At 37.5% G+C, this 13,877-nt stretch overlaps 1 protein-coding gene across 2 annotated transcripts in view; it reads left to right on the top strand.

Moving 5' to 3' along the window:
* The window catches only part of FAM117B (family with sequence similarity 117 member B), a 116,906-nt gene that overhangs the window by 83,167 nt on the left and 19,862 nt on the right, over window positions 1-13,877 (top strand). The window contains exons 5-6 of one of the 2 annotated variants that reach the window (XM_020972826.2): window positions 9,450-9,593; window positions 11,250-11,418. In XM_020972826.2, the coding sequence (XP_020828485.1) occupies window positions 9,450-9,593; window positions 11,250-11,418 (313 nt within the window). Of the gene's footprint in view, window positions 1-9,449; window positions 9,594-11,249; window positions 11,476-13,877 lie in introns of both variants that reach the window. The other variant, XM_020972825.2, reaches the window with a different exon arrangement.

Genomic DNA, 13,877 nt, shown 5'->3' with positions numbered 1-13,877 from the left:
CTAACAACTTCTTAGATCAAAGATCAGAGTTAACATAAAGCTGGGGCAGCTGGATGGCGCAGTGGATAGAGTGGGAAGAGCAGAGTTCAAATTTGGCTTCAGACACTTACTTGCTGAGTGACCAGGGCAAGTCATTTAACCCCAGTTGCCTCGCTAATAATTTAAGGATGTTTCCCATATGTGTCTATTAAAATGCAGTTAATTTTATTCTTTTTTAAATGTTATTTGTCGCTTATTGTACCCAATATCTGCTGATTCTTGGAATGAAGAAGGTAGTCATGATGTAGGAGTGTGAAGCTTCTGTTTAATCTCCAAGTCTTTGGTGTCTTTTGCTGTTTACTTCTGACCAGTTATTTTCTGATAACTTATCAGCCATCACCTCTTTTAAGTTGAAGTGATTATCAAAGTGTATCCTAGTTTAATTTAGAGGGTCTTATTAAGGTCTCCATAGAATATTTCTGTCTGTTTATCCTCTGCATCTGATTTTGAATGAATGAAAAAGCATTTAGAAAGTGTTTACTACCTGCTGAGATGCAAACATACAAGCACAATTGCCCCTCCCTTCAGCACACATTGAAAATTTCAGCCTCAAGGTCGCCTGGTGCTTAGTGGCTAAGCAGGTGGTAATGGTCTTCCTTAAGTCATTATTTCTGCTGATAAAATTACCTCTATTTCTGATAGTAAACAGTTTGACAGTGCCAAGGACTGTGATAGTGAGAACTTTTTTTCCTGGGTCTCAGGTAGCTGTGTTTGCTGAAGGACATAGGGACTACAGCGCTTGCCGAAGCACTTGTCAAGGTCAGTTTCTTGAGACCATGCCTGTGGAGATTGGGCTGGAAACAAGGCTTGGTGGTCTGCTGCTATTACCTGGGTCCTTAGTTTTCATAGCAGTTAGGGTTGGTACTGGTGTGGAGAGTGGGCCCCTTTCTTTTATTCTGTAATGAATATGGGGCTAGGTTGGAGGCACAGCCAGTAAATAGCTTGGCGGGTCTTTCTCTTCCCAGAGCTCTTGGCTTTAGGGTCATGAATTGTCTCCATCAGGAGAGAGTGGAGGTGGTGATTGAGGTGATGGCATGGGACTGTTTGACTTGCCTGGTGCTTGCTGCTTTGTGTGGTTCATCTTTCCCACCCTGTAGGTGGCATTGGTCAAATGGCACATAAACTGAAATTATTTTCATGAGGATTCTACAGCAGATAATTTGCATAAATGAGATAATGAAATTTCTCATGAAGTTCTATTTCTTGTTGCCTTTGGTCCTACAATAAAACTAAATCTTGTAACTGCTTCGAGGAATACCCATAAACCATTCTTATAACTGCAACTGCTTTCTTCCTTCTTGTTCCATTTTTACCAAGAATGTCGAGATCGGTGAGATTCAGTACCTCCAGGAGTATGTCCACTCTCATTTAGGGAACCAACAGTCAAATTAAAATTTAGGAATGGTCTTAACTTTGACTGTTAACAGAATCAGAATACCTTTTCTACCATCACTGCAGAAGTGAAAGGGGGCTTTCACAGGGCTCAAAGGTGTTTATAGTTTTGTTTGTTTGTTTTTGTGGATTGCCATAGCCAAAGAATTCACAAGTGGCCAGTCCACTGGACAGAATCTTTCTTAGAAAATAGACGTGGTTTGCCATTGGGAAGCCTTTCAAGCATGGTAGAACCTTCAAGAACTTACACTCTGCTTGGGCTTTGAGAATCCAAAATCACCTCAGCAGCCCAGTGTGGTGTCAGATTAGTACTTTGTGGAGCATATTAGTAGGTAATAGTCCAGCTTTAAAAAGCAATATTCATCAGTGCACCTGATCTTCATCACTAATTAGTGGATGGAAAATTGTACAGAATACAAGATCTCATCTTGCCTGTTACTTTATTTTAAAAAGCATTTGATTTTGTAGAGGAAAAAAACTTCCCAAGACCACTTTTAAAAAAATGTCTGCTATATATGTCAATCATTTCAAATCCCTTGAAAGATGTTACAACCTTTGTAACTTTGTTCAAGGACTCTCTGATCAAAAAAATTGCGTGAGATGTATGTTTGCAAGAGGTTTGCTGCTGTAATAGGGAACAGTCGCTTAACAGACATTTGTTAAGCCTTTGTGTGCCAGACACTAGATAAGCACCTAGGGTCGAAAAGAAAAACAGCCCCTACTATGAAGGAGGTTGTGAAGATAATGAAGTCTTCCTGTTGTTCCCCTCTTAAAGATGATGTCATATCAATTACGTGAAGCCCTGGAAATATTGCAGAGCCTCTTGGAAGAGATCAGTACACAACCACTCAGAAACTTGGCTGGATCATTCAAATATAGGAAAACTCTCAAGTGGATGAAGAACGTTTGTTGCCCAAATCATTACGTACACTTCAGTGGACAACCCATAGATTTTGTCATTCTGTATGTGTATCTGGAACAGATAATAAAAATAGGCAGTGAGTTGGCCTCGAATTAAGCAGAATTAAATAGGATGTAAAAAGTACAGTTTAGATTGCCTCAAAGAATTTGCATACTCCTTCAATGATCCTGCACTTCTCCCAGAAAAATTTTGTTGTTGTTTTTTCAAATACTACCCTTCAACAAGTGTGGTATGGCTGTAAGCCAAGGACAGTCTCCAAAGATTTGAAAATGAATATTATGCAAGGCAGGAAAGAGCCATGTGCCGGATTTGAGCAGGCCACCACAGAGAACAGTGAGAAACTTTAAAGGGGGGGAAGGGAGGGGAAGGATCTTATCAGATCTTTAGTAAGTTAGAAAGAGAGATCCAGAGATTGGTCCCTCCCTGTGGTAAGGGAGTAGGATTTCAGGTGGCTAGCCAGAGGGCTCCATTGCTCTGGAGAAAGCCAGGAAATCTACATTAGGTGAATCTGTGGGGTACTTATGGAAGGGTACAAACGAGAGTTGCACAGTTATGGGCAGACATCATTGCAGGGAATATTCAAATGGATGAGATATTTGAGTATCAACTAATGGAATTCTAGGGTGGATTCTAAAAAATTTTAAACTTGTGTCTAGTGTCATTTACACGTTGTGCTGTTTGGTACATCCAACTGCAATATGCTATAAATTCTTTAAATTCTGAGGAGGACTTACTACTTTTGTAATATTTATTGACTTTGCTATTGACACTCATGTTCTTTAACTGATATTTCCTGCTTTCATGGCTGTATGTGTAATTTTGTTTACCTGTTTGCTTGAATAATTTTTCTTTCAGTTTTTCCTTCCACATATACCACCCTATTCCACCATTTGTCATGTCTGTATCATGTGACATGTAATCATGTGATCTGTAAATGGTATTGAGTAAATTATACAAAAACCTAGTGACAGTGTTGACGTCTAGAGGATAAACAGAGTTTGGGATAGCATATCAATCAGTTGAAAAATCTAAAGACATTTTTGTCAGTTAAAAAAAATTATCCAAACCAATTGCTGGGTTGTTTTTCTTTTCAGCTGGATTTACTGATGTGATTGGTGGTCTTCCTGTGTAAAAACCACACAGATGCTGGTGTCTGTGTTATGGTAAAAGTGACCCCTGAGTTGGGGAAGATCTGCTTCAAGTACTACTCTGATATGTAACGTTTGTGTGAATGTGGAAAAGTCACCTACCCTCTTGGTGATGCAGGGAAGTAAGATTGTGAGTGACCAAATAGTCTTTGGTCTGTATTTTGGCAGTGATGAGAAGGAGATTTTCCTACATTGTAATCACTGATCTTGGTGGGGAGATATCATCATTGCTTTGGCAAAAGTATGTTGTGTAAATGTCAGTAAGTAAATAATTAGTGGTATTCCGTGGTGGGTTTTTTTTTAAGCAAAAAGTACTACACTATTGAACATTTAGACTTTAATTCTTTAAATGTGATTTTTGAAATTCTGTTTCCATCAGCCATAAATGCAGTCATAATAACTTAGAACAGTGAATAAAAGTAGATGACAAAGTAATTAACCTTTTTTTTTTAAAGGCAGATTTTAGAGCAATTGGCAATCATAAGAGAGGAGACTTCTACTCTTCTTGTTTTTGCATGAGGACTTTTAGCCACTTGCCTTCATCTTTGGCAGACTCCACCAATATTTAAGAGTGAATGCGTAAGGACTCTTGCCAGAAAGATGACTATCACTGGGACATTTCCTTTCCCAGGATAGAAGGCCACATCTATGAAAATTCCTAAGAGTGAAGTGACCTATTCCATCAACAAAAGTATAGGAATATTGTTACTTTTTAAAATCTATTGATATTATGATAGAGCATCTCAGGTACTTTTTTGAGTTGTTATTCCTCATGAAATCCTATGATTCACTTGTGTTATTTTTTTAAAAATACCTTTCAGGTTTCTAATAGGGGAAGAAAAAACAACTTTCTTCATCATCAATGTCTAGAAAAGGCACTCATCCTTCGAGAAAATAATGCAGGAAAACCATCCCTGCGGTATACATCATTCCTCACTTGAGGGCTGAAAGTTGCTTGAAACAAAATCAGGGTAGAAGATTGGGATGTTGCTTGTTCTTTATGTTCATTAGCATCTTTTGAAAGAAAGAAGGCATAATCAGGCAATTATCTGGATGTCGTAGTTTGAAAGAAGCCCTGTCCTGAGGGTGGAACTGACCAGAAATTTTCTCAGTTCTTTGTCCGGGCTTTGATTCCTGTTATTGTAGCCAGAGTCTGTACAGGTGCTGGCAGAATTCTTTACTGTCAGCTGCCACTGGGCAGTAACTGGACACACCCTAATTTTAGTTCTTTTGTTTTGCCAACCTCTCTGGCTAGGTAATAGCAATTGTTTTTCTTGAAGTTTTAAGCTTTTGCTAGAGCCAGCCAAGACCAAAGGAGAACTGTGTTAGGAATGAGCACACAGACAATTATAGGAAAGGTGGCTTAGATTTGGGGAGAGGCACTAGGTGTGAAGTTGTAGGACCATAGAGGTAGACAGCTAGAAGGGACAAAAGTCATTTCTCATACTACAGAACTGAAGTCCACAGGGATTTGAGCCAGTTTAAATCATTGTCCTAAGACTCCAAATCTAGTTACATTACACCACACTGCTTCCCAAGTCCTTAGGATAGATGAGGTTCCATTTAGATAGAGCCTTTGCCATAGCTTTAACCTTTAAAAACAGTCGATTTGTTATCCTTTTGGCAATTCTCATCGATTTCCTTTTCGAGACCTCTCTCTCATCCAAGTTGTTTCTTGGGTTTTTCCTTTTTTACCTCTAACATTGATTCACTCCACATTCTAGCCTTCTAGATCTCTGCTTAAGTTAAACATTTTCTTTACTTCTCCTGAATCATGTCAGACTACCATCTTGTTTCCCAGGTGAATACTTGTTTCACAGTTGAATATTTGTTCTTTACAGGATTCATTTCAATTCAGTTTCTGAGTAATGTGGACTAGTTGACTAATTTCTTTATTAAAATGTGTTAATTTTCAGCCATTATTAATTTTACACTATTGACCAGAACCTTTAATTGGCTAGAGTTTGTTTTAAATGTCCTACTTTTTAGAATAATGCAACAAGACAAAAGAAACAGTTATCAGGAATTTATTCTGGAGTAAAAATACGTATGCCATAACTTCCTAGCTATGTAACCAAGGATCAATAGAGATTCATCCTAATATATTTTACCTTATGTTTTTAAGGTGCTTTGCAAATAAAAATTGGTGTTTTGAATCATTAACTTGAGGCATTCTAAGATTCAGAATTCTCAAAGAAATATATAGCTGTGTTCATTACATTATACTAAGGAAAGTAAAGAGGTGAGTTAATTTGTTTTTCAACAAAGAAAGAAACAAGTTTTCCTATTTGATTCCCAGTTAATCCTCGAAAAATCAGTCAAGACTCCCCGTTCATCTTGAGTTTATGGATAGACAGACGTACCACATATTGTTATGGTTTCAGTTTTTCCTTTTTTATGCATATATTATATTTGTGCTAGGGACAACAATTAGCCTTAAGGAAGTAATTTTAAATGTCATCTAGTCTAAGGGGCATTGAGGTTGTTTCATCAGAGAGTTCCACAAACAGAAGTACATCGGTGTGATATGTGGATTTTTTATTAATAAGTGATGAAATGTGTTAACCATTAGCTTTTTAGAAATATGTACTGGTATATGTTTAATTCCAACAAAGTCCAGAAAATCATTTTAATTAACTTTATGCAGAAATGGACAGTTGTAAGCCAAGTTCCAGTTACTGATGAGTTTTGGTCAAGTTAGTGATAACCCTGTTATTTAATAGACTGAATTATTTTTCAGAACCATGGAATGTGTACAGTTGGGACAAATGTTAATTCTAACTTCAAATTTATATCAATGGTAGTGACTTTCAGCTTTTGCTTTCAGTAGTTCCCTTAAGTAATAAAGGTATTTTGCCATAGTTAAAGTAACCAAGACATTGCCCCAGAGCCTGGCTGAATAGCCAGAAATTTTAGCTATTTAAAGCTCTTCTGTTAATAATGTAAGGTGTTTTTTTGTTTCTTTTCATTTTTATTATAAATCTCAGGCAAGTAACATTGCATGTTGGATGCCTCAGATGCCCTCTCATTTTACAGAAAAGAAATCTTTATTAGTGTCCATTGCTTGTGCTTCCTTAAAACTTAAAAAAATATATTCCTTCTCCCTCCAGCAAAATCTTTCTTTTAGCTTGATAAATAGTATATCTTATTTTCTTTCCTTAATTGTACCCTTATTGAAGGCAGAAACTATGTCTTAATTCTCCTTCATAGTCTGGTATGATATATTCAAGATAGATGCTTAGTATTGATTAACTAAATTTCTTTTTTTATTTATATCTAATAGAGGTGGTTGAATGTTGGCTAGACATGTGTTTTTTTCCCCCTAAAGCTGGAGAGAAACCACTTGGGAAATACTTGGCATTGAGTAAACTACACTTGAGAAAAACTATGAAACAATAGGTTAGAGATTCTCGAGAGTTTATCTAGCTGAAAGGTCACTGTCATTAGTAAAGAAGTAGGGTGGCATCACTGTACCAAGAAGTACTGAGTTATTACACTGGTAGAGTCACTTAGGAAGTGCATTTAGAGCTGGAACAGTAATTTATGAGAATGCTTAACACTTGGGCATGCTTACTGTTTAAACAGGTTCTAATTAGATAGGTTGTTGAGAATTGTTTATGTAACCATAGCTGTTCAAGGAAGTTTTTTAGTATTAAAATGTTGGGTACTTTTGTTGGAATTGTTACAAGATTATATGCAAACTCTTACATATACAAGACCTGTAAGTTGGGATTCTATAACAGAGTTTCCAATTACCACCATTGCTTTTGCTGCTACCCCTTCCCTAGAGTACTGTTTCTGCTCTTGGTTCTGCAGTTACAAGTGCCTTAGTTCATTTCTGAAATGAGACTTCATACCAACTTGAAACCAGCAGCTCTATCATCTGGTGCCAAAATTTAATGTGCCCTTTCCGTATTTGTAATTATTATTTCATGCCTACTTTAATTAGTCATGACCTTTATTTTTGCAAAAGTGAAGCATCTGTCCACTCTTAGTAGGCATCTATGTTCTTTAGACTACTTTAACACCTCTTCCGGAACAGCTGTAGTTCTGTGGTTTATTGAAGGGGATGACATAGATTACATAGCTGTATTATAGATGCTTGTGTGGCAGCTCTCCAGTTTACCCCTTTATTTTCTAAGTAACATTCTTGACTTTACTAAAATTAAGGTCAGGGTTAAGGAGCCAGAAGAAGATCCTCTCCTTTTATCTCTTTCATCTGCCATCGAAGTTCTGCTTTGTGCAGTGGGGAAGGAGAGAACTTTGTAAGTTAGCTGCGTCCCTCCTTTTAGCTGAGGTTAACTGTCACTTGATAAATACAAAAACTGTATATTGCCCACCCCTCCTAAAGAGGGGTGGAGCCTGCTTCTGGCCAGAAACATCTAAATCCTTTTGACTTTCTCTGTAATAAACTTCTTGATACTAAAAAAAAACCAAACAAACCTGTATATTACCCAATCTCTTAACAACTTAAGGGTCCTTTAGACTAACTTCTTTATGTTCATATGCATATACACACAAATAATGTATAATTTAGAAGTTGTGTCAGTTGTCACTAAGGCTGATTCATTAACAAATTCCTGAAACCAATTTCATTTTAATGCTATTCAGTTTTGTTAAGCTTGTCCCTTCCCATAAATGGTGACTACTGGACTTTTGAAAAGAATATTCTGTGGCCAGCTTTGTAACACAAAGTAGGATGATGTACATCCTGCTTAATGATATAAATCAATCAGTAGCTGTTTATTAAATACCTACTATGTGTCAGTAGTGGGGAAAACCTAAATGAAGCATAGTTCCTTATGAATAAAGTCCTTCAATAAGGCCAAGGGATATGCAAAATGACCATCCTTATCTGTGGTCCTCAGTTGCCTTAAATATGTGAAGGTTATAAAGATATATCTCTTAATAGATGTTTTATATATTAGTTTTGGCCATCTTATCAGGAAAGCTGATAATATCCTGTATTTATACATGATTAGTCACATTCTTCTTAAAGTTAATGTGGTCTAGTAAAATTTTAAAGATTGAAAGCACACACACACACTCACACACTAGCTATAATAGACTTTGGAAAAGGAAGAAGTGATTTGCATCACCTCCTTTTAAAACCAAAATATTACAGTGTTGTTGTTGTTGTTGGTGGTGGTGGTGGTGGTGGTGGTGGTGGTGGTGGTTGGTATTCAGTCGCTTTAGTCATGTCCAACTCTGCGTGACCACGCTTGGAGTTTTCTTGGCAGAGGTACTGGAGGGTTTGTCATTTCCTTCTTCAGCTCATTTTACAGCCGAGGAAACTGAGGCAAACAGAGTTAAGTGACTTGCCCAGGGTCACACAGCTGTTAGATGTCTGAGGTCTTCCCTGACTTCAGGCCTGTTGCTCTATCCACTGCACTACATAGATGCAGCAGTTGTCTCACAGAAAAGTGGTCATTGCTACAATTTCACTATCATATGTGGACATTGGAAGTATTTTCATTTGCTCTCCTCTGCTACAGAGAATTTGATGCTAAAGTGTTCTTAAGTTGTACTCCAGAGAGAACTGACACGAATTGTCGAAGTCAGGAAAAGATTTCTGAAATTGAAAATTTCTTAGAGTTTTGTTTTTGTTTTTTCAAACACCCAAATACTTTAAACATTTTGATAAATAAACTTTTGAAGAATCTGTCTCACACCTAGGGGATTAAAACCTGAATTTTAATTTTTACAATTTTCATTTCTATTTTAGAGTAAGAAAGCAAATTATAGTTTCTTAGCTATAAACTTTGATGCTTTTTTAAATAAAATATGTAATTATTAAGCCTGTTCAAAGTTTATTATGTATTCATTTTGTCCTTCTATCTCGGACACCTAGCTTGAGGGCCTTACTTTTGGTAGGTGCTTAATAGATGTTTATTGAGTTGAATAGAGAATTAAAATGCTACATTAAACCTCTTTTGTGTTTTCTTTAGACTCCCATTCCAAAGAGTATACTTATTCCAGTGATTCCTATCACCAAATCAACAGGGTCAAGGTTCCGGAATAGTGTGGAAGGGTTGAACCAGGAAATTGAAATAATAATTAAAGAAACTGGAGAAAAGGAAGAGCAGCTTATAGTGAGTATTCTGTTGTCTAAAATCTTAACACATTTTATTTACACAATTGATTCGGTATTTCCCAGTACTTAAAAAACAGTGCCTTCTACAGAGTGGGTATGTAATACATGTTTAAATTGAATTATATAGAAAGCCTCATCGTTCATATTTTCCCCCAGATGATTTATTATCCATAATTGGAAAATTAAAAAAGGGAAAGTAAGCTCATTTTTGCCTTTGTCTTTTATAGCAAAAAGATTTTAGGCCTCTTTTAAGTTTAACACAGTTTGTTTTTTGTTGTTTTTTGTTTTGTTTTGTTTTATTTCTTCACACTCTACCAAGTTAGCTTTTTTGGGGAGAGGGGATGTCTGAGTTTTTGTGTAGAAATTATTTAAATTGTTACTCATATCTAGTTATTAGTTTTGAGAAGGGCTATTTATGTACCTGCCCATTTCTCTGGCAAATTTTCAGTTTTTTGACCTAGTATTTGACAGTTGAAATTTTACATATTAAGAACCTTCATATTCATTAGTATTTGGTTATCAGTTAAGGGTTTTAGGCTGTGGTAGTTCTTGGTTCAGAGTGACCTGATCAGACTAGAGATCTTTTTTTTTTTTTTTTTGCTGTTGAACCATGCCACCATGTGAGGCACAGTGGACAGAAAACCAGACTTAACGCCAGGAAACCTGTGTTCTAGTCATACCTGTGACCCTGGCTGTGTGTGTGCCGTGGGCCAGGCCATTAGCTAAATTCCAAGCACTCTTGGCAACTCTCTCAGACTTTTTAATTTGCAGAGAAGTGCTGACCTCCATTGGTTTCCTTCTCTAAGAACACATACACATAAAATTCAATCTGGGTGTTGCTCATTTTCAACTCATTGTTTCAGACTGTGTTCATCTAAATCTCTTTAGTTCTTTGACAAGGAGAAGGGAAGGAAAGAACCAAGGGTCATACACTTAGCCCAGCACAGTTATCATTCTGCGGAGTTCCTGAGCTCTTGAGATAGAGCACCCACTGTTTCGACTTTACTGGGGGGAGGTGGCGACTTCTGACTTGGTCTAACAAGGAATCTTGGCCTCTGATTTTGCAAATAAGAAATAACATTCTTTTCCATTCAGAAGGCAGGTAAAATCCCACCTTCTTCCATCAGCCATGCTATATAAACAGTCACATCTGGTTTATTTCTCTCTGCGGCTTCCTTCTGGACTCACTTAGGGAGAGGGAGGGCCAACATTGATTACTTCTGAAAGGTCTCTTCAGTACTGGCCACAGATGGCTTCAGTACTCCTCATTTGTCTTCTCTGGAAAGAGTGAGGTCTTCCCACTCTTCCCCTTCCCTCTGACCAGACCTAAAAAGATGAAGGGTGTCTTGGGGAAGGAAAGCCAAAGGATCATCAGGTAAAACGCTACTGGGACCCTTTGTCCCCTTGATCCTGAACCCACGTCACGTCCTTATTTCTCTATACTGCTATAAAGAAGCAAATTTTTGGTTTGTGACTTTTTTCCCTTTAATTAGGCCTGTTGAACACAAAGGGAAGTAATAGATGTGAGTTTTACAACTTAGGTGGTGGGCAAAGGGAGTAGTTTAAAAACCCTTGGTGTGTGCTTTGAGAAGGTTGACAATGGACAGTTACAAATCAACAATTAAGTGGAGAATTTGTTTTTTATTTACAACAGCCACAAGATATTCCAGATGGTCATCGTGCACCTCCTCCCTTGGTACAGCGCAGTAGTAGTACGCGCAGTATTGATACCCAAACACCTGGTGGAGCAGACAGGGGAAGTAACAATAGCAGCCGCTCCCAATCTGTGTCCCCCACTTCATTCCTTACCATCTCAAATGAAGGTAGTGAAGAGAGCCCTTGTTCTGCTGATGACCTTCTTGTTGATCCCAGAGATAAAGGTATAGCCCTGAGGAAATAATGCTATTATTAGTTTATCCAACTCTTACAGTCTAAATCCTAATTGCTAATCATATTAGTAAGAGTTTGCACTGGACTCATTTTCTAGCATGTATTTAAGAGCATTAAGGTGTTTGAATTAAGATATTCATTATTCATATAGAGAATTGAAAAGGATTTGGTTATACTTTTATTTCTGGGTTTTCCTTTTATCTTTGCATAATGATAATTTATATTTGTATAGCCCTTTACAGTTACATTATGTTCTCATAGCCACTTGATTGTCTCAACAGTGCTCTAAAGGCTGAGCAGATGGTGTTGACCCCATTTTACAGATGAGGAGCTAGAGTAAAACGGTTAAATGATTTGCCTGCTAACTAAGGTTACACTGACAGTAAATGAGAGAGCCATCCTTAAGTTAGGTATTGGTGATATAAACTATGAACTTACTGGTGAGGTGTTAGGAGCATGACCTCTTGGTTTTGAATGTTTTGTTATGTACAGGTCATTTGTCTCCTTCTGTACATCATAGATCAATAAAGTATCTTAGGAGGTCTTTAGAGGGATAAATCTGATAATCAGATCCAGAATTCATGGTAATTCTAAGAGGAATAGTTAGAGTTATCTCTACAAAGATGATAGTAAAGCCAATCATGGAGACAGGATGGGGAGAAGAACTGGTTTTAAATTGGAGGTGTCAGATACCTGGCCCACAACATTCACAAGGGCAGCCCAAACCAGATGAAATGTTTGGAAAATATTTAACAAAATAAATAAAAATATAATAAAATATAGGTAATATTGCACTTCGAAACTAAACCAATATGTAGCCCTTGGGGGTTCTCATAAGGATTAGTGGCCCTCATTTCTATTGATATTTGACACCACTGTTTTAAACTATCTAAAAGAATAAAATGTTTATTACTTTTTAGAAGTGACCATTTAACCTAAGCCGTAGATGTACAAATTACAAAGGATTTGCGCTTCTCAAGAAGTTGTTGGCTTACTTTCATGTACTGTATGTACATGCTTGAAAGTAACTCTTCCTCTTCTAAAACATCCTTTGTCAGTATTGACCTTTGTCTCCAGTTAGAATTTCTAAGCTTTCGCATTATGTACAGAAGTCCAGGCTAAGAGATGAACAAGCACATTTGCTTCCTGTACATGGGGGCTCCTCTGGATCTTGGGGGCCGATTTGGGAAGAACGCTGGATTTGGAGCCAGACAGACTAGGTCTGATACTTAACCCCTGTGAGCAAGTCAGTTAACCTTCATGAGCATCAGTATCCTCATCTATAAAATGAGAGGGGTGGCCACCATGATTTCTAAGGTCCCTTCAAGCTCCAAAGTGGTGACACTGCCATTTTGCATGATACTAGATACCATAGGGGTCACATAATATCTACAGAAGAAATGAAACGCATTTTTTTCCCTCAGAGAGTTTACAGTCTAGCTGCGAAAATGAGACGTACGAACGAGAACTTGTTTTAGAACACTTAAGTGACCTCTAACTTCGTTGTTTCAGTCCTTTAAGGATCCATGATTTAATGGGTATGCTGTGAGTATGCCTTCCACCAGTGCAGCTTGTGAGCCCTCTATGAATTAGTAGAGGATATTCATGAGCTGTTGTGAGTACCTTTGAGTTAGAGGGAATGCAGAGATGGGAATAAGCAAATTATTGACATAGAGCTTGTCTGGAGCGGTGGCTACAAAATGGGTGAGTAGAGAAATGAGGTTGGTGGGATACAAGGTGGACATTTTGGTGGAGGGCTTTGAAAGGTAGGCTGAGGAGTTAATAGTAAGTACTGGAGGCAGGAGCCACTATAGATAATTGAATAGAGTAATAATTTAAAGGCGGGGGGGAAGCTTAGATGAGATAGAAATAGGGAGGCCCGCTAAGAGGGTATCATAGCATTATAGATAAAGTCCTGTGATAATTGGAAATAAAAAGTAAGAAATCTTTTAGAGGTAGATTTGACAGGGCTTTATTTTCATTTGGTAATAGAACAGGTCAGAAGAATGAAATAAATTTTGAAAGTTATAAATTGGACCTACTTATTAAAAAGTACTAAGCATTATTGTTGTGGCAAAGTGGGTAGCTAGATGGCACAATGGATAAAACGCTGGGCCTGGAGTCAGGAAGACCTGAGTTCGCCTCAGTTTCCTCATCTGTAAAAATGAGTTGAAGGAAATAGTAAACCACTCCAGTATCTTTGCTAAGAAAACCCCAAATGGGGTCACAAAAAGTCAGACATGAATGAAACAACTGAACAGCAAGAAAACATTATTGATTCATGGTCATAGTAGAAGATGGTGGGCTTAGTTTTAAAAAGTTTTGGGTACTAGAGAGCAACATCAAAGTAGCAATATATTGGTTTTCCTATAAAATGGAACTGTGATTTAAA

This window comes from Phascolarctos cinereus, unplaced genomic scaffold (genome assembly GCF_003287225.1).
Source record: "Phascolarctos cinereus isolate Bilbo 61053 unplaced genomic scaffold, phaCin_HiC Scaffold_7;HRSCAF=346, whole genome shotgun sequence".
Taxonomy (NCBI): Eukaryota; Metazoa; Chordata; class Mammalia; order Diprotodontia; family Phascolarctidae; genus Phascolarctos; species Phascolarctos cinereus.
This window is presented reverse-complemented; position numbering and strand designations above follow the sequence as displayed.